The 27,433-nt window shown below is 43.2% G+C and overlaps 1 protein-coding gene across 4 annotated transcripts in view; it reads left to right on the top strand.

Moving 5' to 3' along the window:
• Positions 1 to 26,020, top strand: part of TNFAIP8 (TNF alpha induced protein 8) — a 117,807-nt gene extending 91,787 nt beyond the window's left edge. For all 4 annotated transcript variants that reach the window (XM_021701824.1, XM_021701823.1, XM_021701822.1 and 1 more), the window contains exon 2: positions 24,382 to 26,020. In XM_021701824.1, the coding sequence (XP_021557499.1) occupies positions 24,382 to 24,947 (566 nt within the window). In that variant the 3' untranslated portion in view covers positions 24,948 to 26,020. The remainder of the gene's footprint in view (positions 1 to 24,381) is intronic.
• The last annotated feature ends 1,413 nt before the right edge of the window (positions 26,021 to 27,433 follow it).

Consider the following 27,433-nt stretch of genomic DNA (forward strand, 5'->3'; position numbering starts at 1 on the left):
TTCAAGAAGAAAAGGGAAGTGTTTATACAAGCCAGTTTTTCATTGAATAAAATGATTCCCTTCATCGAAAATGTTCATTTCCTCTGCCTTTGTAGTAATCGAGACTCATGTATTGGAAAGACTCTTCTAGTCTTTATGATGGATGGGCACGTTGTAGGCAAACAGAAAATGCCTGATGACTAACAGAGTGTTAGAATAGACATATGGTCTAGGGGTAAAATATTTTGCAGCATTAAAATCTCTGCTGTTCTCATGAGATTCGTGGATCATCCAAACACTGATGATGGTCCATCATTTGTCCTTGCTGTCTGGTTTTTAGGTACAGGACAGCGTTGTACTCAGTAAGTAGTTGGGCCATACATGGTTCCAGCAGCCAGATGAAAGCAAGATGGACGTTCAGAGTATATGGTGCATGTTGGGGGGCATTTAAGAAGGCTTGGTAGGCCCTTCTTCTTGCTGGTTCCCTTTGAGGCCATGTGGGAGATGTTCAGTTTCCTGGCAGGTATTTTGAATCACAGTGGTCAGGCCTCAGCTCAGCGTAGACCCATGAGAAGGCTTAACCAGACGAGGTCAGTTCAGGCTGTTGGAGGCCATAACAGGGTAATTTCTTACTCTGTTGGAAAAGTGATGGTAACTGGAGAGTTGTCTTTCAAATTTGGGTCAGATGGGCTTTATTATTAAAACACTTTTGGGTCAATGGAAAAGGGAGTGGTTTAGGCAACGCTTGTGTTTGAAATGTCTGCTTTTTTTTTTTTCCACTATTTTTTTGTTTGTTTGTTTTGCCACAGAAGCGTCTTTCTGTTTCAGTTCATTAGAATTGTGTACCTGTGGGGTTTTTCCTGGGTTCCAGGCACTGGGATGTAGATCAGCCCAGGGAAGCTTATTACTCCTAAGTCTACTTTAAAATAAAAAGCAACTTTTAGGAGAAGAGAAAGCTGTTAGTTGATTGGGAGACAGAGAAAGAGTAGGTAAATTCATATGTAAAATTCTTTAGGCTGAGTAAAGTAGGTCTTTAAACCTGATTTAATGCTTTTAACAACTAAAATTCCAACTTTCATTTGTTAGTTTATACCCAGAAGATGAGAAATGGTCTTTATCGGACTTTGATAGCAGATTAAAGGCCCCAGCCTGCTTTAAACCATCAACATCTACGCCTTGAAGTTCTATCAAATAATGAGTGATAAAGGCAAACTACTGGTCAAAGTGATCTGAATCGTGCATGAAAAAAATCTTGCCTCTGAGACCAGAGCTGTGGTCTTTCTAGGATTGGACTGCCATTTTGCACTGAGCCTAGGGAAAAAGACAAGGCTATTACCAAGACCTCTTCTGACCCAACACCAGCCTCCAAGCAGAGTTCCAGGCTTCTCCTCAGTACCCCTAATGACTTTTTAAAATATGTATTAAAATATTTCAGGTTCTTTATGCTCCATCACAATGCAGTGAGCCAGAAGTCAGTTCAAGAAAAGATGACCCAACCCCTGACTCCTCCATATTTTGTTAGATGCCCTGAAGACCTCAGAGAGCTGAGATACTATGAAGGCCTATTTTTGGGACCTGGAATCTTAATCCAAGAATTCTATAGCTTTTTTTTTTTTTTTTTTTTTTTTTTTGCCTGTACCTAAGATGGTTCTCTTTTGTGATGGTACCAATTTAATGGAAGAAACATACTCATAGATCCTACACACTTGCTATTCAAGAATTAAATTCCTTTTTAAAAAAATATTTTTATTTATTTATTTGACAGAGACACAGCAAGAGCAGGAACGCAAGCAGGGGGAATGGGAGAGGGAGAAGCAGGCTTCCCGTGGAGCAGGGAGCCCGATGCGGGGCTCGATCGCAGGACCCCGGGATCATGCATGACCTGAGCCGAAGGCAGACGCTTATAGACTGAGTCACCCAGGCTCACCGAGAACTAAATTCCTTTTGATGTTAGCTAGAATCTCTATACATTTAAACATAGTTTCTATATTTTGGTGGGGGCAACGTGTCAAATGGTTTTATTTTATTCTGTAGGATGTACAGAAGAGAAATTTTTTTTTTTTTTAATTTTTATTTGGATTCACCAGCAGGGAAAATACAGCAGAATTCATTTTGGGTATTTGCTATAGAATGTGCCCTGCCCTGGAATTTGGGTGGAGTTCTGGCATTTTTGCATTTGTATGTTTCAGGGAAATAAAGGTACAGAGAAGCACTTGTTCGTTGCCTATATAAAGTCCAGCTGTACAGCTGACAACTTAAAAATACTGTGTGAGACGACATTTATGTCCAGCAGTAACATCTGTTTCCTTCATTCCAAGTTCAACAAATGGCATTAAAGATAGATGCCGAAAACGTAAGAGGAAAAGCACCCTCCCCCTGCCCTTTTTTCCCCCAAATCCATTAACTCTACTCACCATCCTTTTGAAAGCAGGAGCATAGACTGAATGGCATAAATGGAAAATCAACAGGAGATGAGAGGAGATGAGTTCAAGGGGCAAACTGTTTGGTGTTAGGGTAAATTTTCAGATTTAGGAACTGACTCCAATCATACACCTAAAGACTTGATTCATCTTTTTCCTAAGCATGTACTCTTTATAATATACATTGTCTCACATCTTGGAGGTAAATTCATTATTGTTTTTCTAAGATACCTTCTGCCTTTTGCAGCAGGGAGAATATTAGAAATCATGTGAATAAGAAAATTTCAGTCAGGGGGCGCCTGGGTGGCTCAGTCGTTAAGCGTCTGCCTTCGGCTCAGGTCATGGTCCCGGGGTCCTGGGATCGAGCCCCGCGTCGGGCTCCCCGCTCGGCGGGGAGCCTGCTTCTCCCTCTCCCACTCCCCCCTGTTTGTGTTCCCTCTCTCGCTGTATCTCTCTCTGTCAAATAAATAAAATCTTTAAAAAAAAAAGAAAAGAAAATTTCAGTCAGGGAGATTGTCTTTCTCCTTAGATACAAAGTTTTAATTGGAGGTTCTTTTACTTATGAAGAACTTATTATAAAATAACTGCTTGATATGATCGGTAATATTTCCCAAAGATATGACCATAAACCTGGCTAATCATTTAAGTCAGTAAAATTATATTCATAGCCTTATCAACTGAGCTTCAGCAGATCTTATAAGGCCTCCAATGTTTAGAAAATCACTCTAGATACCATAAAGGTACAATTTGACCATCATAAGTTGTTTTTCATATTTTTTTAAATGTGAGGTTAGTTAACTCTGCTTTTATTTGCTAATGGTGATCTTTGTCCTTTGTGTCTTTACCAAGTTGACTCTGGTAGTGCAAACTGATTATTCCCAGGCACCCGTAACACCTAGAATCATCATAGAAGGTGCTCAGCCCCTTTGCCCCCTCCAGACACAAAGCCTAACTACCCACCTCCCCACCCTCAGCCTGCTGGGCACACCTACTAACCTTTAAAACAACAAGGGACCTAAACCGAATAGCTCTTACTTAGCACACCAAGAATGACTTCCCCGATAGTCATCGTATTCAATGTTTATCATACCGCCAAATTTAAGAAAGAACAAAGAGATGCAGGCATTTATCCCCATGCCTTTCACCATCCTGGGCACTTTATCTACTAGGACATGGTTCAGTTCATTTAGGAAACTAGTTTGAGATTTTTAAAAATCACTTCGAGGCTCTCCTTGCCAGGGATGTGAAGACAGGCATACGCCAGGCATCTGAGCAGATGGAAGTTAGTGCTGGTAGCCTTCACTGGAGAAGGATTTGCAGTGTGGAAGGTCTGTTCTGTAGCCCTGAGCAGTCTTCAGTCTGGGAGCTGTTAGACCTGCACGTACAGAAGTACCGCCAAGGGAAATGCCACACCTGGGTTAGAGAGGCTGAGGAAGGGCTGTCTGTGGTGAGATAGTTGGGCATAGCTCTTGAGTATGGATAGCATTGGCAGGAAGCTTTGGGAGGGAGGGGCTGTGTTTGTTTCCTAAAGTATGGTGCGGATTCCATTGGTGATGGCATGGTGAATGATTTTAGGAGGCTCCAGGCATAGGGTTAAGTCATCTTCAGTCATATTTCAGCAAGATCCGTCCATTTCGTTTTCCTCGGAATACTTTGCATCATCCACAGGGAATGTCTGTGGTTGAGGCTCTGTGACCTTTGTTACCTTACTCATCCTGACTCACCTCCTTTTGTACCGTGCAGGTAGACACAGGGCTCATGGCCTTTCGCAGGCAACAATTTTTGGCTAGAAATGAATAGTATTGGTTTGTTGTTTCTTTTCTCATCTAATTTTTATAATTAAAAATTTTTCATTATTTGTATGATTATGATACATGTAAGGGAGTAGTACCTTACCATTCACATAGTCTATATAATTCCTGTTTAAAAAAATATTATTTGTTTAATAATATATTAAGTAATCACAGGGAAATAAAATACAATGGTAAGTGGAAAACAAAAGCATGTTGAGAAGGTGGTCCTCAAGGGATGGGGTTGAGGATGTCACTCAGGTGAATATGGGATGGCTTTCCAGGTGAAAAGAGAGATTTCAGCAAATATTGTGGGGTGGGAAATGCAAGGCATATTGAGGAAAAGATGAATGAAGAACTTGCTGGGGATGCCTTCGTGGCTCAGTCGGTTAAGCGGCCAACTCTTGATTTCAGCTCAGGTCATGATCTTAGGGTCCTGGGATCAAGCCCTGCGTCAGGCTCTGTGCTCAGCAAGGAGTCTGCTGGAAATTCTCTCTCTCCCTCTCCCTCTGTCCCTTACCCCCACTTTGCACGCTCTGGCTTTCTCTCTCAGAAAGAAAGAAAAAAGTTGCTAGAAGCCATAGGACCGTTGGAGAGTCAGAGCTAGGAAACCTTCTTGCTCAGCTGCTGGAGTCACACCCAAGGCTCTCTGAAGAGTGATTCAGAATGACTTAAGTCCCTGATCGTTTAAAGCAGGGGTGGCTAGCTCATATGCCTTGGGTAATTTCCTGGCCAGGTGATGAACTGGAGGGCCAGTTTCTCCCCACATCGTGCCACAACCCCCAATGTTGTCGGAAGGTCAGATTTTTCTTGAGAAACTGGAAATGTGAATTTTTAGGTCAACGCTCCCAACTTTTACATGTTTTTCACGAATTGCAAAAAAAAAAAAAAAAATTAAAACATGAGATAGGCCCATTTTGGGGGTGATGAAAATTTTCTGGAAGGAGATAGTGATGATGGTTTGCACAGAGTTGTGAACATAAGGAAAATTACTCAGTTGTACACTTTTAAAATGGTGACAGTGGTGCATTATGTTCTATGAATTTTATCTCAATTTTAGAAAGAAAGACATGGGATGCCTGGGCGGCTAAGTAGGTTAAGCTCCTGCCTTCAGCTCAGGCCATGATCCCGGGGTCCTGGGATTGAGTCCCACATCGGCCTCCTTGCTCAGCGGGGAGCCTGCTTCTCCCTCTCCCTCTGCCCCTCCCCCTGTGCGCACGCACTCTCTCTCTCTCTGATAAATAAGTAAATAGATAAATCTTTAAAAATAATAATAAAAAAATAAAAAGAGAAGCACATTATGGATACCCAACCAAAACATGTTACCAGCCTAAAGTATGTAATCTCCTTTTTAAATAGAGGAATTACTCTTTGCTACTTTTGATAATCCCAACAAAAAGCACCTTTCCACAGGGGAGCCGGTGACAGGGAGTTAAGGGAGTTAACCTGATAACCCTGTGTTGACCTTGGGCCTCTGTGTTTCCACCTCTGGTCTCCATGCCTTCTTGCATCTCTAAAAACAGGACAGGTGAGAGGCATGGTGAGAAGAGAAATGGTAGCCTTAATTCTGGAGCACCAAACTGTATGGATGAAAAGGCAAAGCTACGAGAAGTTTGGGATGGCCAAAGTATTTTTTTTTTAATATATTTTAAAAATGTATTTATGTATTTGAGAGAGAGAGAGAGAAAGAGGGCACACGGGTGAAGGAGCAACAGAGGGAGAGCGAATCCTCAAGCAGACTCCCTGCTGACTGTGGAGCTGGACGCGGGGCTCGAGCTCAGGACCCAGAGATCAGACTTGAGCTGAAACCAAGAGTTGGTCGTTTAACTGACTGCACCACCCAGGCGTGCCTGGCCAAAGTATTTTAAAGTGATTTATTTTGTTGTTAGTTGGCAACCAGTCGTAAAATTGATAAGTTATGTTGTCTGCCAAAGTTTATTTTACCCAAATATCTACCATTAGGGAAGTAATTCATCTCCAGGACAGCAAGCTTATATATTTAGAGAAACGTTTTTCAGTTCTTGCAAGAAAATGACTATAATGGTCTTTTTAGTTATTTTCTTTAACTGAAAAATGAGTTTAATATACCAAGCATGTGTCATCAACATCAAAGGATTATAATTATTTTAATGTAACTATTTGTCTTTATGGTTTTCAGGGAGCTTTAGTATTTTTAATTCTAAATATAATTTTAAATTAGCCAATTTCAGTAGGGGTAAAATAGAGAACTTAAAGTTTTACAATATATCCTAACTTAATTTTCAACTCTTTCTTAATAAACTAGCAAAGGCAAGAGAGTTCATGCTTCTCAAAATTTCCAGTTTCTTCTACATTTATTCTAAAAAATAGGCCTTTTTTTTATCTTAAGAAGCAACATCTATCCTAAAAACAGATTTATCTTATTATCTCTGCGGAGGGTGGGTTGTTTAATAAACCTTACCAGTTCCAAATGTTATCAAAAGATGATTGTTTTAGATGCCTATCTTTAGTTATGAATTGACTCGTTTAGAATAAACTTTTTCCAAAGGTTGACATTGCAATATTTGTTTCTTGGTAAGGATCTTTGAGTTGTGATACCTAATTAATAGTAATATAATTCATTTATAGTCTCATATTTTGCTTTTGTCGTATGCTTTTTTATGATATCGCTTTCCCCACTCCTCTCCTATCTTTCTTCCCATCCCCCTCTGAGAGGACCTGGGAATTTTTAAAGCCAGCAGATACATCATAAGGATTTATTGAGCATTTATTACGTCAAGGAATAAATAATAAATTATAACCAATCCCAAGGGTTTAACTTTCAGGGAAAATGGAGGCAAATAAATACGATATAAAGCAGTTTGTAGTAAGAGTTAGAGAAAGGAGAGAACATTTCTGACTGGGTTAGTCAAGAAAGCCTTTAACAGAAGAGGTGCTATTTGGGATGGACCGTAGGGGAATGGATAAGATGTCCCCCAAGATGGCTCCCCCTTGCTTCTTTCACATCTCCGCTTAAATATCACCTTTTCAGAAAGGCCTTCCCTGACTACCCTGGATAAAATAGCTTGGCCTTCCCTCCACCCCTCCAACTACTCCCCAGCACATGTGGGTACACACACACACACACACACACACGCATACACACACCCCCCTTAGTTTTTTTCTAGCCTCTGTCACAACTTGACATTTTGATACATGTTTGTTATTTTGCATCTTAGGTCTTCCTATACTAGAATCTGTTCTTCTTGAGAGGACGCTCTTTCCTGAGAGCACACTGTAGGGGCTCCATAAAATGTGTTGAATAAAAGAATGAATCAATGAGTGGAGAAAGCTTTTCTGCTAAAAGTCTGTTTTCTGTGGAGAGCCCCAAACTGGTATGGAAAATCCACATTCAGCTTTCTCTTTTTTTTTTTTTTAAAGATTTTATATATTTATTTGAGAGAGAGAATGAGGTAGAGAGAGCATGAGAGGGGGGAGGGTCAGAGGGAGAAGCAGACTCCCTGCCGAGCAGGGAGCCCGATGCGGGACTCGATCCAGGGACTCCAGGATCATGACCTGAGCCGAAGGCCGTCGCTCAACCAACTGAGCCACCCAGGCGCCCCTTACTTTATTTTTTTTAAAGATTTTATTTATTTATTTGAGAGAGAGAGAATGAGAGACAGCACAAGAGGGAAGAGGGCAGAGGGAGAAGCAGACCCCCCGCCGAGCAGGGAGCCCGATGCAGGACTCGATCCCGGGACTCCAGGATCATGACCTGAGCCGAAGGCAGTCGCTCAACCAACTGAGCCACCCAGGCGCCCCTTACTTTATTTTTTTAAAGATTTTATTTATTTATTTGAGAGAGAGAGAGAATGAGAGACGGAGAGCATGAGAGGGAGGAGGGTCAGAGGGAGAAGCAGACTCCCCGCCAAGCAGGGAGCCCGATGCGGGACTCGATCCCGGGACTCTGGGATCATGACCCGAGCCGAAGGCAGTCGCTTAACCAACTGAGCCACCCAGGCGCCCCTATATATGTCACATTTTCTTTATCTATTCATCCATCAGAGGATACTTTGACATCTTCTTGGCTCCTCTGTCATATGTTAATTAGCCATGTACACAGGGGCATATTTCTGCCTCTTGATTCTGTTGCACTGATCCATGTCAGAGTTTTTTTTTTTTAAGATTTTATTTATTTATTTGACAGAGAGAGACACAGGGAGAGAGGGAACACAAGCAGGAGGAGTGGGAGAGGGAGAAGCAGGCCTCCCGCTGAGCAGGGAGCCCGATGCGGGGCTCGATCCCAGGACCCTGGGATCATGACCTGAGCCGAAGGCAGACGCTTAACGACTGAGCCACCCAGGCGCCCCTTTTTCTTAAATTTTTTTTTTTTTAAAGATTTTATTTATTTATTTGAGAGAGAGAGAATGAGAGACAGAGAACATGAGAGGGAGGAGGGTCAGAGGGAGAAGCAGACCCCCCGCCGAGCAGGGAGCCCGATGCGGGACTCGATCCCGGGACTCCAGGCTCATGACCCGAGCCGAAGGCAGTCGCTTAACCGACTGAGCCACCCAGGCGCCCCTTTCTTTATTTTTTTTAAAGATTTTATTTATTTATTTGAGAGAGAGAGAATGAGAGACAGAGAGCACGAGAGGGAGGAGGGTCAGAGGGAGAAGCAGGCTCCCTGCCGAGCAGGGAGCCCGATGCGGGACTCGATCCTGGGACTCCAGGCTCATGACCTGAGCCGAAGGCAGTCGCTTAACCGACTGAGCCACCCAGGCGCCCCACATTCAGCTTTCTCTTAGGACACTGATAAATGTGGCAAATCCCCCACCTGTCTGTGACCCAGTTAGTACATTCTATAGATAAAATGGGAGATCTTGGTGTGCAGTTGTTGCGTCCTGAAGTGAGTGACTATAGAACAAGTGTTGTGAAAACAAGTCATCATTGCTCTTAACCTTCCCACCATTTCCCCAGCAAACCGTCCTAAGATACTCACTGGCTATCCATAATTTCTATTTAAATTCTTTCTAAAATCTGTAGGACGTACACAGGTCCTTCAGTGTCTGACATTCAGGTACACAGCTGGGCAGAATTTCTAATTCCTGAAGAGCCAGTAGGCATTCTGTAGGTTGGCTCTGACATATAGTCACCTTTATTTCTGTAAAGGAAGGAGTTGTCCATGCAAATGGCTAGAGAGCGTGGGAGATGAATATGCACATGTGGAGATGACCAGGGAGGGCCTGTGGTACACTGGGAAATGTGGTCTCCTTCTCAAGGAGACAGCACGGTTACCTCAAGACCACTGTTGCCACGTGGGAATGTGGGCCTATTTTGGTCAGATCGTATGATTGTTCAAAGAAAATCAGAAACACAGAGGAGCAGAGGAGAAAAGGTTAGAAAGAAAGGTAGAAAGTTCTTCCCAGAGAGCTAAGTGCCAAGCTGGAAGTATCTGGCAATAAGCATCACTGCTTCTGGAAACCTCTGGGGCTATGTCAGGGTCTTATCCAAGAATTTCAGAGCTTCAGTGTATCTTGATACTTGGAATGAGATGGTTCACTTTTAGGTCCAGCAAATCTCATCTCACCGTTGGCTTACCATCAATGGGATCTAGCCTCTAGGACACTGACGTGGCTATAAAATGCTTCACCAGCGTAACTGTTTAATACAATTATTGGGGAAAAGTTTTGACAAGAATGTTGGGAGGTTGGGCCAAGATGCATATTTGAGAGATGCCCAAGCTGAGGCCAGGAGGTTACTTCTCCTAAAATACTCAAACAGATGGGTTTGGGATATTTGCATGGAAGATTCCAGAACATTTGCTGTAGGGATTGAGTTAGCTAAATATGGTTCCTTTTCCAAACAAAAGTGGCTGGTTATTCTGTATGTTTTGGCAAAGGACAGAGGAGACAGAAAAGGAAAATGCATGTCTTTTATGTAGATTCCTCTCCTTTAAAACAAAAAATATTTTATGTCTCCTTGGTAGGGCTGTTTTTGTCCATGAAGTACAAGTAAATTTATTTGTTAAGCATTAGATATGTGAAACTGAATTGATTTCCTGACACATCTTCATGAATTGCTGTAAAAAAATATTGATGAGTTCCATGGAGTTCACTCCTTGTCAGTTGGAGGGCACATTTGAAAAATACAAAGATGAATAGACATGCTCCTTCAGTTGACAAGAACCATAATCAAGTATGATAAGATAGGAATTTAACTCTACCCCAAGGCAGAAAATCACATTAAAAGAAGGAGAGATTTATTCCCTGCATTGGATTTGCAGAGATCGTTCTGCCACTGGATTTGGAAAAGCTTCCTGGCAGAGGTGGCTGACTTTAAAGGATGAGCTCGACTATTTGAGGCAGGTATGGAGGGAGAGGGGGAGGGTAGATGCATAGCTTTTCCTCATTCTCGATTGTGTAAGACCTGTGCTTCTTCTCTTTTTCTGATTCAAGGAGTTGCTTTTTCCTGGGAAGCATACAAGCTGTAAGAAGTGGGATTCTACAGCTGGCTTAGCAACATCATGGCATTTGATAGAAAATTCATAAACGATAAGAACTTCTGAATCTTGGCTCTCCCATCTGGTTGCCTTGGGGTTAAGTAATAAGAGGGCTAAACCAGAACAAACAGTTTCATAAACATAAAAAGTGCTACAGGGAAAATATTTTGCAAACTTTAGAGTCTTACACAAATGTTACCTGTAATTTTGTTGTCTGATTGTCCATAGTATTTGACCAGGAGCAACCTGATGAGACCAGAAGGGCTATGTTGACTACTGATGCCCGTTTTAGGGGCTGATTAGGTGATGAAACTACATTCCTGTGTGCTGGATTTTAAAATCTGTTACTGGTTTTCTAAGTGCTGCGTGTGTATAAATATTCATCAGGAGCCAGGGCCTCTCAGAGTAAGGAGAGCTTGGAGGTGGAAAAGTGGAGAAAATCATGGAGCTTGGGTGCCTGGATGGCTCAGTTGGTTAAGCGTCCAACTCTTGGTTTGGGCTCAGGTCATGATCTCAGGGTCCTGGGATCAAGCCCTGCATTGGGCTCCACACTCAGTGGGAAGTCTGCTTGAGATTCTCTCTCTCTGCCCCTCCTCCCGTTTGTGCTCTCTCTCTCTAAAATGGAAAAGTAAATCTTTACAAAAAAGAAAATCATGGTGCTTATTTAGAGGATTTTCCTCTACATTCTGGTAGAAGATTGGATTTTATCAATAGTGGAAAGGTTTCATGCCCTCAAGAAAATGTGTAAATAAACCCAGCTTAATTGAAAAGTCTTTAAGAGAAACATAATCAATCTTAATCCAACATAATAAATAAGGAAGTGTTCATTTAATTTAAAAGAAGAATAGTTCACTAAAGTCAGTTTTGTATAAATGCTTGTAGGACATTTTTTATTTCATTTCCAACCCATATGAGTGATAGAGTTAGGCCCTGTCCAAATTTTGGTTTCAGTAACATCTAAGAGAGACTAACTTTTCTGTTCTCTTGGATACAGTATTAAAATTCTTTGAGGCTTTAATACAATAAGCTCTATTCTTAAAACATTTTCTTTGGATTCTGTGCACAAGCTTGCGTCTACTTTTTGATGAAAAATTTTTGAGAGGGAATCAAATCCATCCAGGGTCTACTTAGAGCATGCCTGTGTGACCGAAGTATGTCTGTTTGAACATTTTAAAGTACAGCATTCTGGGAGTACACGTCAGTGTTTATACATTCAAACCACATAGGTTGCCTCTTACAAATGCAGCTTCTTAGGGGCGCCTGGGTGGCTCAGTCGTTAAGCGTCTGCCTTCGGCTCAGGTCATGATCCCAGGGTCCTGGGATCGAGCCCCGCATGGGGTTCCCTGCTCCTCGGGAAGCCTGCTTCTCCCTCTCCCACTCCACCTGCTTGTGTTCCCTCTCTCGCTGTGTCTCTCTCTGTCAAATAAATAAATAAAATCTTAAAAAAAAAAAATGCAGCTTCTTAGACTAGTCCTGGGGATTCTGATTCAGTAGGTAGGGCAGTTTGTACTTCTGAGAAGCCTCCAGATTCTTCGGAGGCAGGTGGCCTGGGTCATTGACACTGCTGCCCCAGATACCCACTGTAGATGTCCCCTCCCTGCCACTACCCTCTTGAAGACGGAGCACCTTTGTGCGGTGAGTTTTCTTGGCCTAGACAACATGTCATACTTAGGTTGTGTTTCCAATTTTTCTTAAATCTAGGGGGCCACACGTATCTTTGGGCTTCTGACCTGCAAGTATGCCACTGGGCAGAATTGTTAATCCCTCTCCAGCCAGGGGGGAGTTCTGTAGATCAGCTCTGGAATATGGTCATGTTTACTTCTGGAAGGCAGAATCTTTTCCTTCAAGGTCAATGTTTTGGGTCAGCCTCCTTTTGTGATAACTTTCTCAAACCTAGCTTCCCTCCATGACCGCGACCAACAAAATGAATGTTCCCTCTCTTTGCTACTGTTGCATGTTTACCCGCTCCTGTTATAGACCTCATCATGGTGTGTTCTGGCCTTGCCCCCTCCCCGTGTGCGTGCCTGGGGAGCAGGGATACTGTTATTTATCATTGAAACCACAGTATCTGATACATATGAACACTCAACAGAAGTTTTGTGGAATGCTTCCATGTCTTTGGGTTAATGTTCTCACTTTATATGGATCATTCTCACTGAATCCTCATTAAAGACCTTGAGTGGCCTCATTTGCATATAGGGAAACTGAGGCATGGAGAGGTTAGGTAATTACCACAGGGACACTGCACTCAGCGGCAGAGCCAGACTTCCAATCCACCGATCCAGACGGTATGACTCTGGAGTCTGTGCTCACACTGCCTGTCTTGCCCTCTGCTAATTGCACAAGACCGTTGTGAATCCATTCCAGAGGGATAACGCGTCCATTTGTTAGCCAGGAGTTTTCACTGACCTTATCCTACAAATCTATACAGATAGTGGGACCTTTGTGTAATTCATTTGGAAAACTGGGGTAAATAAGATTAAGGTGTTCCTTGACTGTTTTACTAATCCTCCAGACTTTAATGTTATTAATGCTTTTTGTGCATCTCAAAGGGTATCTTCATATACACTGTTTCCCAGATTTCTTTCACCAGAGAGAATTTTGTTCCCCATAAGACCTTTTTTAACTTCTTGAAGAACTAGGTTTTTTGGTGTTCGGTTTGTTTTGTTTTTAACATAATTTGGAAGAAAAGCTGGCTAGTGCTCTTGTGGGGTTTCCCAAGAAATTTCTCGGGTCCTAAACATTTGAGTGTCTTTAGTGCGTAAGTTGTCTTCAGTGACCACTTATACTTCCCTGGGATAGTCACAGATTGGTTGTCGTGGGGTAATTACTACTAGTGCTCTTTTCAGAGGTATTCCATTTCCATGATGATCTGTGATTGCCCTCATGACATTTGTTCACCTCTATTAAATAAAGATCTGTGTTTCACGCTCACTACCTTCTCATCGCTCACGGAAGGACTCGTGGTGCTCTTGCACATCTAGGAAGAGACAAAGGTAACAGCAGTGTCCCTCTAGCACCTGCCATTTTTGTGTCAGCATCTCTCATGCAGCTGTGGACACTGACACAGTTTGTCTGTCTTCACTCAAAAGTTACATTTCTTAGGGTGCCTGGGGGACTGAGTCGGTTGAGCATCAGACTCTTGATCTCAGCTCAGGTCTTGATCTCAGGGTCACGAGTTCAAGCCCTGCATTGGGCTCCATGCTGGGTGTGGAGCCTACTTAAAAAAAAAAAAATTGCATTTCTTGAGAATTGCAAGCCTGTAAGACTTCTTTATACTGCTCAGTATCTATTCATGTGTATGCTTATCTGTGCAGGAAAAAACCCAACTCTGAAAGGGTCCCAGAAATCTAAGAACACTTGTTGCCTCTTGGAAGAAGTTGGGGTCCAGGCTGTATTGTTGGGGGGCAAAGCTGAGAGACTTTTCACTTTATATATTTACATCTGGCCTTTGAACAACGTAAGCATATTTTTTGTTTTTTAACATTATATTTTAAAATGTTTTAGAACTGCTCAGGGTTTTCCCTGGAAATACAAGCTATTTTAAACCCAGCTGGTTTGATCTCCTTTATATGGACTCTTACTTCCTTCCCCCAAGGAGAACTAGTCTCTTGCTTTTGTTTTCTTTTCTCTCCTTTCATGTTACTTAGCCACATATATTAGGTCTTCCCGTCCCTTCAAGAAGAAGCCTCTTTTTATTTTTTTTTTAATTTTTTTTTTTTAATTATGTGACTGATGATTTATTGTTGCATTCTTCCTTGGGTTACATGTTGTGTTAATGGGCCATCAATGTAAATAAGGTGCTTTTTGGTAGAATCCAACATCTTCAATACAACAGAGCTTTCACAAAGAGAAGAGTAGAGGAATGGAATCTACCTAGAATCAAAGTCTTCCCTGATGTTGCTAACAGAACCTATCCTCCTTTCATGGCCACGGAGACCACAGAAGTACAAAGATTGTTGTGCTAGGACTGGGGGGCAGGATAAGCAGGGAGGAAAGGAGCCTTTATTTATTTATTTATTTATTTATTTATTTATTTATTTTTAATTATTTATTCATAAGAGTCAGAGAGAGAGATAGAGAGAGGCAGTGGCAGAGGGAGAAGCAGGCTCCCCGCCTAGCAGGGAGCCCGATGCGGGACTTGATCCCAGGACCCTGGGATCGTGACCTGAGCCGAAGGCAGAGGCTTAACCATCTGAGCCACCCAGGCGCCCAAGAAGCCTTTTTTTAAAAGCTCATGTCATGTAATGTAATTCTTGAGAGAATAGCTTGGAGTTGAACATATAGGGTTCAAGCTCATCTCTCCTACTTACTAACTGTAAGGCCTTGAGAAAGTAACTTAATTTCTCTGGACCTCAATGGCCCTTATCTGTAAAATGACAAACTCCCTCTTGGGATTGTTGTGAAGCCTCAATAAGATAATGCCGATTCTGGCGGTTCTGGGGATCATGTAACAAACGTTCGTAATACGGTGGCTAGCCAGTGGGTCCTCGTGACTATAAACCTCTCAGTCTGACTTTGGGTAACCACAAAAGTCATTTCTATTCTTGTATCATCTGTACTAATATTTACAAGACAGACATTCTTTGGGGTCTACTTCATATAAATATCACCAGCCTTTCTTCCAATCCTGCTACTGGGTGAAGCTAGAGGCAGCAGAGCCATCTTGCCAGAGTTTATGCCATGCAGAAAAAAAATCAAGGCATCACATGATTCCTGCAGTAAGTCGACTGCAAAGGAGCGGAGATGAAGTCTCATATGAAGTTAAAGGGGTTGAGACTCAGGAAATTACATTTTCAATTTTAAAATCATCACACAACTAAGCCACGGGAATCAAGGACATGGAATCGATCCTAAAATCATGATGAAGAGATTGCAGAATTCAAGCAACAAAAACAGCCCAAGATCACACAGGGAAGGTCTTCGGAGTGTTTTCTTTAGGACGTAATTTCTCTTGTCTACAAATCTGGAAAATAGGGAACATCGGGAGATACGAAGAGAAAGAACACAGTGAGTTTATAGGTTGGGTTTGAATCCCTGCTCCTACATTTCAGGGGGTACAGGGCTCTGTGGTCATGAGCCTAGCTTACTGCTGGGTGTTTTCAGCTTCCTAACTCATTAACTCTCCTCCAAGCCATATTGACTTGCAATGAGGTCCCGCTTAGCAGATGAGAAAACTGAGGTTCCAAGAATTAAATTGCACTCAAGTTTACAACCCAGGACTCTTGACCTTGAGCTGTCTCCTTCCTGCTGCTCTTACTTGGCTTCCTGTCCTGTCTTTGGGTGTCTGGTTCTCTGGTTCACAAACTCCTGGGGAGAGGCTGTGACTCTTTGGGGGTAATCTTGATGGCTGTTGTGTGTTTTTACTTTGGCTTTATTTTTGGCCCATTTGCTCTGCATCTGTCCCTGTTGCACAGTTTTGCATGGGTGTGGATGCTGTTTCTCCTCTTTTCTTCGATTCTGTTCTCCATTGGTCAGTTTGCTCTGGACAAAATATCTTTACACTATCAGAGTCCTTGCTAACAGGAGATTCAACATCTTAAAAAAGAGAAATTGCCTGATAAAGCTTTAATATATGTTAGACTTTTTTTATGTCATCATGGAAAAGGAAATGTAACTCCTTATTAACTGAGGTCTCTGTTTTCACACAACCATCTGGCGTTTTGCGTTTCTCAGCTACATATTTCTTCCAGAAGGAGTTGATTAATTCTGACCAAATGTGATTCAGTATTCGAAAGCATCAGAATGCATCCGAAGTTTAGTTGGTTGAGTTCTTCAAAGAAACCTGTGGAGAAGGCTGTTCTGTGCCAGGCATTGGGTGAGACACTGCTAGGTGGTCTATGTCCATTCATTTTGGAACAGTTCCTGAAGTGGGCATCATTATTCTCATCTTACAGATGGGGAAACTGAGTCTCAGCTATATACCTGAGCAGTATGGCAGTTCCTGGAACCATTAGGTACAGAATCTTTGGACTTTTATAAGTACACTCTTTTTTCCCAGGTCCCTGGCAGAATAAGTTGCCACAGGAAACGTATACTGATTCTCACTAGTATGCTAAAGGTTTACACTGCAATTTTTCTACTTTAAATGGTATTGATGAAAAATTCTAATATGCATTGAAGGTTGTTTTGAAAAAGGTAAACTCATGACTCTCCTACAAATACAAAATGGGCATGCCAAAGATTTGACAGAACTCACTAATTAGTGAGGAGCCAGTAAGCTCTTATAATTGGTTCAGAAGAATCCCAAGAGCAGGCAAACAAGAAAATGAAGACTGAGTTGCACGTCCACTAGAAAAAATTGATTTGTATCTCTATGGACAAGGGGCATTTGCAATAATGCTAGTCTTCTATGACTTACAGAGTTGCAGAGTAGCTGCTTGAAGAACAGTAAAAGAATCTGGAACAGGATGCTTTACGGTTTCTGGTTCTCCACTGAAAAGTCACCCATTGATTTTTTTTTTTCCTTTTTTGGCCCATTTCAAAGTCACCATTTTCCCTAACATGTGTTTTTATTATGTTGCTTTTTCTTTTCTTTCGTGAGTTCAATGCAGGACTTGAACTCACGACCCTGAGATCAAGACCTGAGCTGAGATCAAGAGTCTGATGCCCAACTGACTGAGCCACCCAGGCCACCCCTATTATGTTGCCTTTTTTTTTTTTTAAGATTTTATTTATTTATTTGACAGAGAGAGAGAGAGATAGCAAGAGCAGGAACACAAGCAGGGGGAGTGGGAGAAGAAGCAGGCTTCCCCGCTGAGCAGGGAGCCCGATGTGGGGCTCGATCCCAGGACCCTGGGATCATGACCTGAGCCGAAGCCAGACGCTTAACGACTGAGCCACCCTGGCGCCCTGTGTTGCTTTTAAAAGTGAGTGTGTACTCCTTCTGGAGGTGGCAGGAGACCCAGAGTGAATGCTTTAGCTTGTCATTGTGATGATGCATACCCTTGGTCTTCAGCCACTTGGGGACAGGAAAATGCATAGACACCAAAATCTGCATTTAGTATCAGGTATAATCTGCATTTAGTATCAGGTGTACCCTGATAGAACCCCAGGGTACTGATCCTCTTAAGACGATGTTCCTTTGTGTCAGGGCCTCCGTCTGTGTGACCGAGGCCGATCTGGGGTTCCAGGTGCCTGGCACGTGTCTCTTTCTCTCTGGGTAAGCTTGCCTCCAACTTGCTGTCATGGTCCCTGCTTCTGCTACCTGCCACCATCACCGCTCCCCTGCTCGTTCCCTCTCTTTCTTTCTTTTCATTCGTTATTTCTTCCCTCTCCTGTTGAATTTCCCGCTCGGGGAATTTTGAGTGTGGAGATCTGGTGTCGCAGGTCCCTCGTCAGCCAGTCCAACGACTCCGTCCGTGCTTGTCCACTGGAGCGCTCACCAGATCCCAAGGGAAGGAGGTCAACTCTTAGCCTGTTGACTTCTTGGGACACTGTTTACACTTTGCTGTGGCCACTTTCTTATCCCCACTGCTTTTTACTAAGCCCCCTTCAGATTCGGAGTTACTCAGGTGCGAGAGAGCAAAGGTTTTATATATTTGTTTAAAGAACTTTTATTAATAGCCCACAACAGCCAGACATGCTTTCTAAATTGTTTTCTTTTCCATCTTTCCTAAGACTGGGCCCGCTGGATCAGAGTTTAGGCGGGAATTAGAAATGGCATACATGAGCATCTGCGGCCACTGCTTCCAAGTCCAAGTATAACAAATTTGGTGGGTGAAGAAATTATTTACTTGCTGGCAAGGTTGTAAGGAAAGTTAACTTGAGTGCTTCACTGGATGAGCAATGTCTTAGTTGGAATAATATTATGGGGAAGTGTTGTTAATTTCAGCAAACTATAGATTTTCATTAATTAATTTTAGGAAAAGTTCTTGGGGTTTTTTGTTTTGTTTTGTTTTGTTTTAAGATTTTATTTATTTGGGCGCCTGGGTGGCTCAGTTGGTTAAGCGACTGCCTTCGGCTCAGGTCATGATCCTGGAGTCCCGGGATCGAGTCCCGCATCGGGCTCCTTGCTCAGCAGGGAGTCTGCTTCTCCCTCTGACCCTCCCCCCTCTCATGCTCTCTCTCTCTATCTCATTCTCTCTCAAATAAATAAATAAAATCTTTAAAAAAAAAAAAAGATTTTTTTTTTTGAGAGGGGGGAGGGTCAGAGGGAGAAGCAGACTCCCTGCTGAGCAAGGAGCCTGATGCGGGACTCGATCCCGGGACTCCAGGATCATGACCTGAGCCGAAGGCAGTTGCTTAACCAACTGAGCCACCCAGGCGCCTGTTTTTTGTTTTTGTTTTTTATGAGCACTTTTTTCCCCCGTATAGACAGGGGTCAGTATGTTTTTACCATCAATGTTTATCTCCAAATTTATAATTGCTGATGCTAAAACTGGGATTCCCTGACTATCTGTTTGCTTTATACAGTAAACGTTGCGGACATGGACGATTTCATTAAACCAAGAAAGGAGATATAGAGATACAGAGGAAGGGCCCAAAGATAAGTAGATGTAAAATAATATTTAACATCTCTTTCTATACAACAGTCTTGCTAGTGGCAGTCCTTCGTATGTTTTTGTTATATGGCATCGTTTTTCCTTAGTCAAGGATGTACATGTATATTTTCAAACAGAAGTGAATTATTTTTTTATTAAAGGATTTTTAATAAAATTTTATCTATTTATTTGAGATAGAGCGAGAGAGCAAGATAGAGCACAAGAACAGCAGAGGGGCAGAGGGAGAGGGAGAAGCCGATTCCCCATTGAGCAGGGAGCCCGATGCCAGGCTTGATCCCAGGACCCTGAGATCATGACCTGAGTCAAAGGCAGACACTTAACCAACTGAGTCACTCTGGCAGGAGTCCTTTTATTAAAGATTTTTATTTATTTGTTTGACACAGAGAGAGAGAGCACAAGCAGGGGAAGCAGCAGCAGAGGGGAGAGGGAAAAGCAGACTCCCCGCTGAGCAGGGGGCCCGATGCGGGGCTTGATCCCAGGACCCCGGGATCATGACCTGAGCCGAAGGTGGACGCTTAACCAACTGAGCCACCCAGGCGCCGCAAGTGAATTCATCTTGATGAAGCACTGAAACCATATTTTTAGTACCTTGTCCTTTGAGAACACTTCCTATTCACCTCTGCTGCTTCCTAGGACATACCTTGGGTCCGTCCCTCTGTTACATGTTTAAGTGTAGATCCCTCTACTCTTGGAAGAGGTGGGCCTGTGTTTGATCTTCAACTGTAGGCAGAGGCAGCAGATGCAAGGCAAAACCACTGCATCGGCTTTTATACTAAATATTTGTATTATTGCCCTCTGGTGTTTTCTCATTGTGCTCAACGAATCTGTCCTCTTTAAAAAAAAAAAAAAAACCTGATTGACAAGAGTAAAAGAAAGCACACTCTTGAGTGCGAGAGAAGAAAACCACATAGCTAGCTAGGTAAAATAAATATGTTTCTCTAGCTTTTAAAAAAAACAAACAAAAAAAACCCACATGCATATTTAAAACTCTCGTTTTGCAGGCCAGCAAGTTTTCATAGGGAAGCGTTTAAGTGGAGCAAAGGGTGAGGGGAAATGGGCTTCCTCTTCAGTCAGAAGCACCACATAGCAGGTGCCCGCGTGGGCCCAGAGGGTGACCCCAGGGCACAGATGGATCATCTCCGCTCACAGAGAACTTAGAGTCTAGGGAGGAGAGACAGACCATCAAAATTTAGGCAAATGAGGAGGATTTCAGGAACAAGGAAGTGTGTAAGTGTGTTGGTTAGCAAAGACTTGAAGTCAGCATCTTTTTCTAATTTACATTTTGAAAATCTCTGGCTGCTCAGTGAGAAGAGATTGGAAAGGGGTTTGAACTAGGCTGGTATCCATGCAGATGGAGGCAAGTGGAGGAGGGGAGAATGGAAGGCTCTTGGTCATGGGCGGGGCAAGAGAGAGGACGTGTACCGGGTGAGGGCCAGCACCTCTTCCCTCCCCCCCCCCACCCGCCACTTGAGCCAATGGTTGGAAGAGATGCTCTTCATGAAGGTAGAGTGGAGAAGGAATGCTTTGGGAGCACGAGGGAATCAAGGGTTCTCTTTTAGACATGGTGCCTTTGCAATGCCTGCAAAATAGCCGAGAAAAAGGAAAACCTTGAATGCATTTGCAAAATGAGTCCGGGAAAGAGGTCAGAGTGAGTTCTAAGTGTGGAAGTTGCTGGCACCTGGGGAGTATCTGAAGCCTGCGGGAGCGGGTGAGCTCACACGGGGCTGAGGGTAGAGCAAAGGAGAAAAACGTGATCCAGGACTAGCCCTGAGATACACCAGGCCTTTAAAGGATCTGGTAGAGGATGTGGAACTGACAAATGAGCCTGAGCAGGAATGGCTAAAGGCAATTAATTTGCAAGGGGGGGGGGGGAATCATATTTCATGATCACAGACCACACAGCCCTGGCTAGGAACTCTCAGCCACAACCCCCCATTGGCTCCAAGGAAGCCTTCACTCGTGCTAGAAAAGAAATCCACTGCACGCATGTCTTCCCTGCCCAGGGGGAGAGAGAGCTTCAGCCTCCCTTTCCAAGATGACTGAGCTGGATATAACCCAAAGAAGAAAACGAAAGGAGGAAGTGGCTTCTGTGTTTCTAGAACAGGGTTTGCAGTTCCTCTGGGGCAACTGGGAGAGCCTCAGAAATCAGCTTCTCTGTCCTGGTTGAGACTTGTTACTGGTAAATGGGGAGCGACCTTGTTGGCCATGGCCTTGCTTTTCACACTTTCTCTTGTGGGAGGTTCAAGGGCTACTACATGAAAAAATTTTTTTCCCTTGTCTTTATGTTTGAAAGCAAATGGAACATTGAGGTTTAATGAGCAAAGGAGCTTCAAAGAGGTGCAAAGTTTCAAGTCCAGGCTTGGAGAGAGGAGCTCGGATTTTTACTCCTCTCCTTCTGGTTCCGGTGATTTCATAGTGTACAGTGTTTCCATCGAATAGACATTGTAGTAAATCCCAGATGGGTGTTGGGAGACTGTGTCACCTCCTAATAGATTCAACACAGAATAACCTTTGAACTTTATGTAAGTTTCTGAAATCATACTATTTACTGGGGATCTGAAATTTGGGGGGTATCCCTTCCTGTATAAATCAGGTTTATTTATTGAGATCCATATCGTAAGTTCTGCAACGGAAGATGGTCCCTGGTCTTAATGTGGTAACAGTAACTACATGTGTGCCATTTATTTTGATACAAACTATTTAATGTGGATTAACCCATACACTCTTCTGCAAACCTTTAGGAATAGAAATGGATGTGACTGATGAAAATATGAAACATGTTGGAAACCTTCACAAGTTGGCGGTTTCTCATGCTTTTTCGCTTTCCTTTTCTTTCCCAAAATACACTTCAGCTCTTCTGCAGTTTCAGTTCATGTTTCAGACGTTTAAATACCGACAGTTGTGAGGGCACAGCTTCTGGTTCAGTGAAGGCGTTCCTTCAGGGCGTGTGGCCCTTGTATTGATGAACAGCATCCTGGCCAGTAGGAACCACTTGGCACTGCCTGGAATATATCCTGTGAGCTACTCTGGCCCAAGCGTCAGATCGAACATGACAGTCCCATGGAGGGAGTGTCTCTTCTTAGACACCCTCCCAGCCTGGATTTGGGGGTAGCTGCCTTTTCGCTTTCTGCCGCTAGCCTGTCCAAACTAGAAATAATTGTATATCGCTAATGCCCGGACTCCTTCCTACCTATCTGTATTTTTAGTCTTTTTATCTTTCGTTACTAAATGACTGCTTTCCGACAGCCAGGCCTGGGCTTATGCACTGGAGTACAAGAGACAACAGCTGGTCCTGGACCCAGAGTGGGGATAGAGACCCCCAAAACTCCAGCTCGGAGGACCCAGAAGGGAGGGAGAAAGCACGTTTTGATGGAGTAGCATTCACAGAGTTGGGGGGGGGTGGAAATATAGGGGAAAAACTAAACTTGGTTTGGGGAGTGAACATGTATTGAGCATTTTCACTGATCGGCTGTAAGCTAAGAGCATCACACAGCGTTTTGTACTGAATACGTACAACGATTATTACGTGTATCTTACACCTCTGTCAGATTAAGTGATGGTAATTTCAAAGGAAACTCTAAGCCTCAGCTTTTTCTTTTTTTTTTAAGATTTTATTTATTTGACACAGAGAGAGAGAGAGCACAAGTAGGCAGAGAGGCAGGCAGAGAGAGAGGGAGAAGCAGGCTTCCCACTGAGCAGGGAGCCGGACGTGGGGCTCGATCCCAGGATCCTGGGATCATGACCTGAGCCGAAGGCAGCCGCTTAACCGACTGAGCCACCCAGGCGCCCCATAAGCCTCAGCTTTTTCAACACGTGTTATTCATGGAGCACATTTCATTAGCTCATAAAAGTGTGGTTATTGCCATAGAATGTAGAAACGTTTCAAGGGAACCAACAATGGCCATTCATCAGAAATAGCAAGTGACAAGGCACCTTCCACGGAATGAATGTTCTTTTCTAAGACTCAACTTCTGGGAGTTGAAATTTGGGGTGTTTAGGATGACCAAACTGGAAGGGGTGGGCCCATGTCTCAGGAAATTTGACTTTCTGCAGCTGAAGTTTAAAGCAGGGCTTTCCTTGGGATGCCTGGGTGGCTCAGTGGGTTAAGCGTCTGCCTTCAGCTCAGGTCATGATCCCGGGGTCCTGAGATTGAGTCCCGCATTGGGCTCCCTGCTCCGCGGAGAGTCTGCTTCTCCCTCTGCCTGGAGCTTCCCCTGCTTGTGCTCTCTCTGGCAAATAAGTAAATAAAATCTTAAAAAAAAATAAGTAAAGCAGGGCTCTCCTTTTGATTTGCTTCCATGAATTTGCTACTTGACTCAGTGTGGCTTTGCTATTTATCCTTCTTACATTTAAAGGGGTTTCTTTAAATTGTTCTTGGTGACTGGTGCCCAGAGGACAGTTGTGGAGTTGATTTTATATTTTTGGTGTATTTCTTATAAAACTCAACTGGGGGGAAATTGCATCAAAACTCACTGCCTCGTGAGATGTGCCATTCTTTTTTTTTTTTTTAAAGATTTTATTTATTTATTTGAGACAGAGAGAATGAGAGAGACAGAGAGCACATGAGAGGGGGGAGGGTCAGAGGGAGAAGCAGGGTCCCTGCCGAGCAGGGAGCCCGATGTGGGACTCGATCCCTGGACTCCAGCATCATGACCTGAGCCGAAGGCAGTTGCTTAACCAACTGAGCCACCCAGGCGCCCGAAATGTGCCATTCTTAAAATCAGAAAAAGTTATCTTTGGAAAGGTCACCTTCAACTGCTAAACAAAGTACTGAGTGTATAGCAGAAGATATAAAATACTTGAGTTGCCAGAGACCTTAAAGATGACGCACAACAACCCTTTCTTTTCAGAAAGAGAGAACCTGGGGCGCTTGGGTGGCTTAGTTGGTTAAGCATCTGCCTTCGGCTCAGGTCATGATCCCGGGGTCCTGGGATCGAGCCCTGCATCAGGCTCCCTGCTCAGTGGGGAGCCTGCTTCTCCCTCTACCTGTCGCTCCCCCTGCTTGTACTCTCTCTGTCAAATAAATAGATGAAATACTAAAAAAAAGGAAGAAAAAGAAAGAAAGAAACAATGAGAACCTGATGCCCAGAAATGTGGTAAAATTTTTAGTCCTTTTCTGAACAGAAATTAATATCAGTAGATGGAAGGCAACCCTATAGTGGGAAAGTGAGAGGAAGATCCTCCTTAATTATCTGTTGTTGTTTTTTTTTTTTTAATTTGCTTCTTTGTAGTGGCCACAGATGTCTTCAATTCCAAAAACCTGGCCGTGCAGGCTCAAAAGAAGATCTTGGGGAAAATGGTGTCCAAATCCATCGCCACCACCCTCATCGATGACACGAGCAGCGAGGTGTTGGATGAGCTCTACCGGGTGACCAAGGAATACACCCAGAACAAGAAGGAGGCAGAGAAGATCATCAAGAACCTCATCAAGACCGTCATCAAACTGGCCATTCTTTACAGGAATAACCAGTTCAACCAAGACGAGCTGGCGCTGATGGAGAAATTCAAGAAGAAAGTCCACCAGCTGGCCATGACCGTGGTCAGCTTCCATCAGGTGGAGTACACCTTTGACCGGAACGTGCTGTCCCGCCTGCTGAACGAGTGCAGAGAGATGCTCCACCAGATCATCCAGCGCCACCTCACAGCCAAGTCGCATGGACGGGTTAATAACGTCTTTGACCATTTTTCCGATTGTGATTTTTTAGCTGCCTTATATAACCCCTTTGGGAATTTTAAGCCCCACTTACAAAAACTCTGCGATGGTGTCAACAAAATGCTGGATGAGGAGAACATCTGACCATGTGCATTAAGACTGCAACCGCCCGTGATTTCTTTGAAAACGGAGCACTGCTGATTTATGAAGGAAAAACGATTTTTTTTTTTTTTTTTAAGATGACCCATGTTTCAGAAAGACTTTTGCCCACCTCAGGCATCAGACGTTGTCAGTAACGTTTTGTGCAGCTTGTTTCATTTGAAGAAAAGCAGATTGCCAAAAATTCTGGTGAAAAGCTCCCTCCCTCACAGCAGATCGTGGGAAAGGTGTCTGGTTGTGTGATGCAAATATAGAGTTATGCAAAGAAAAATATGGATGGCTCCAAACCTCAAGACATGTTTTTTTAGTTGTGTTGGTAGCACATTGGGTATTTCTCACGTGTACAGAATTATGTACTTTGATTCGCTATTATTCCTTACTGTGTATATGTACCTCTGTTAAAAAGCTGAGAACTCTCTCTTGCTCTCATTGCTCCCTTTGAGATGATTTCATTTTCAAGTCTACCTTTTGTTGTGTTCCTTTGTTAAAGTTTTTGTCATTGACATTTAAGAATTAAGTCTTCATCGAGAATTAAGACGTTCAAGAATTGAGGCGGTCAGACTGAACCCTCAGAAAAACAGAAAACTGCTTCTTTGAGATCAGTATTGTAGGAACCAACTATATTTGGTATGGTGAATAATGCCTGATAAACGAACATGCTTCGGGACTGGAGTGTCCTGTTTTTTAGTACCAACGGTGATACTTCGAAAATGTGGTAATTCTTGAAGATGTGCTAGTGGACTCTCCATTTTTAGTATCCGTTTCAGATGTAAAAGAGACAAAGAAAAATCTAGATGGTTCTTGTAAAGGTCAGCAATACTAAGAAAAGTACAACAATCTTTATTTTAGAGATGAGTCCATCAAAATAATTTAGGGGGATAAAGGGCCAAAATGGAAGAAAGCATATTGCTGTGGACCATGAGAATGAAAATAAGTGCATTTCAACGTTGAATAAGGTTTGATAGGTAAATAAAGAATGTCACTTTTTTATTTAACTGATAAGGTTTTTACTATTTTGTTATTTGCTATTTTGATGAGTAAACCAAAGAATATTTGCATTCTAAGCACTTTGTGTGTTGTTTCTATGTAATTTTATGCATGTGGATGATAAAGTAAACATCTTATTTTATAAAAAAAAAAAAAAAAGAAACAAAAACCTGCTGGCCAACTATCAGGAATTAACAGACTTAACTATCAGCCCCAAATATTTGCGTTGTCTCTGTGTCCATGATTTATAGTGTACTTGTTTGCTTTGAATTTGCCTGCCTCCCAGAAGATAAACATTAAAATAGGAGTTCACCAGGGAAGGTCCTACAACTTAAAAATTCCAGAGGCTGTGATCCGCTTTAACCCACCGCACCCTAAAGGAGGTGGTCAGTTTCCCTGGGTCCCTCGTGTGCTTGTCCCAGACAAGCAGCAGAGACCAGAGTGTCTCCTTGTTTTATATAAAATCCTCAACCCCCATATTCGAACTGAAATTACCATTCTCACTTTCCAGAGCGGGCAGGTGACTCTTTTTTTTTTAAAGATTTTATTTATTTGACAGAGAGAGAGAGAGACAGCGAGAGAGGGAACACAAGCAGGGGGAGTGGGAGAGGGAGAAGCAGGCTTCCCGCGGAGCAGGGAGCCCGATGCGGGGCTCGATCCCAGGACCCCGGGATCATGACCTGAGCCGAAGGCAGACGCTTAACGACCGAGCCACCCGGCGCCCGGGCAGGTGACTCTTATATGTTGTAGCAAGAGCATAGCTTCATAGCCTGCTAAGTTGCTTATTAAGTTTCATTCAGCGGAGGTATGCAAAATGGATTCCCCAGCCATTAGGCGGGTGCTTCTTGCTCCTCTCTAGCTATGGACAGGACCAACTAGAGAGAGAGGGAACCTGAGGATAAATTTTGACCAGGCTGGGCACATTTGGGTCATAGAGTTGTGCCTGCAGGCTAGCAATCAAATATTTATAAGGGAGAGAGAGAGAGCAACCCCTAATCTCACACAGAAGGAAGGCAGTGAGGACTATCCAGAAGGGGGGAGTCCTGTTTTTAAATTGATTTTTAAAACTTCATGCCGATGGCTTTTCTGCAAACATTGTGAGTTACTACAACAGGTGAGTGATAATACTGGTGTTAACAGCTGACACGGAGTGGTTATTAGGTGCCAGACACATTAACTCATTTATTCCCTACCCTGACCTTTACTGTTTTACACATGAGGGAACTAAGGCAAGAGAAGTTAGGGAATGTGCCCAAGGTCACAGAGCTATTAAGTGTCAAAATCAGGGTATCAATAAAACCCTATTTTTCTTTAAATATGGTATGGATGGGGCATCTGGGTGGCTCAGTCTGTTAATCGTCTGCCTTCAGCTCAGGTCATGGTCCCGCGGGGTCCTGGGATCAAGCCCGCGTCGGGCTCCCTGCTCAGTGGGGAGCCTGCTTCTCCTTCTCACTCTGCCCCCCCCACCCCCTGCTAATGCTCTC

This window comes from Neomonachus schauinslandi, chromosome 7 (genome assembly GCF_002201575.2).
Source record: "Neomonachus schauinslandi chromosome 7, ASM220157v2, whole genome shotgun sequence".
Taxonomy (NCBI): Eukaryota; Metazoa; Chordata; class Mammalia; order Carnivora; family Phocidae; genus Neomonachus; species Neomonachus schauinslandi.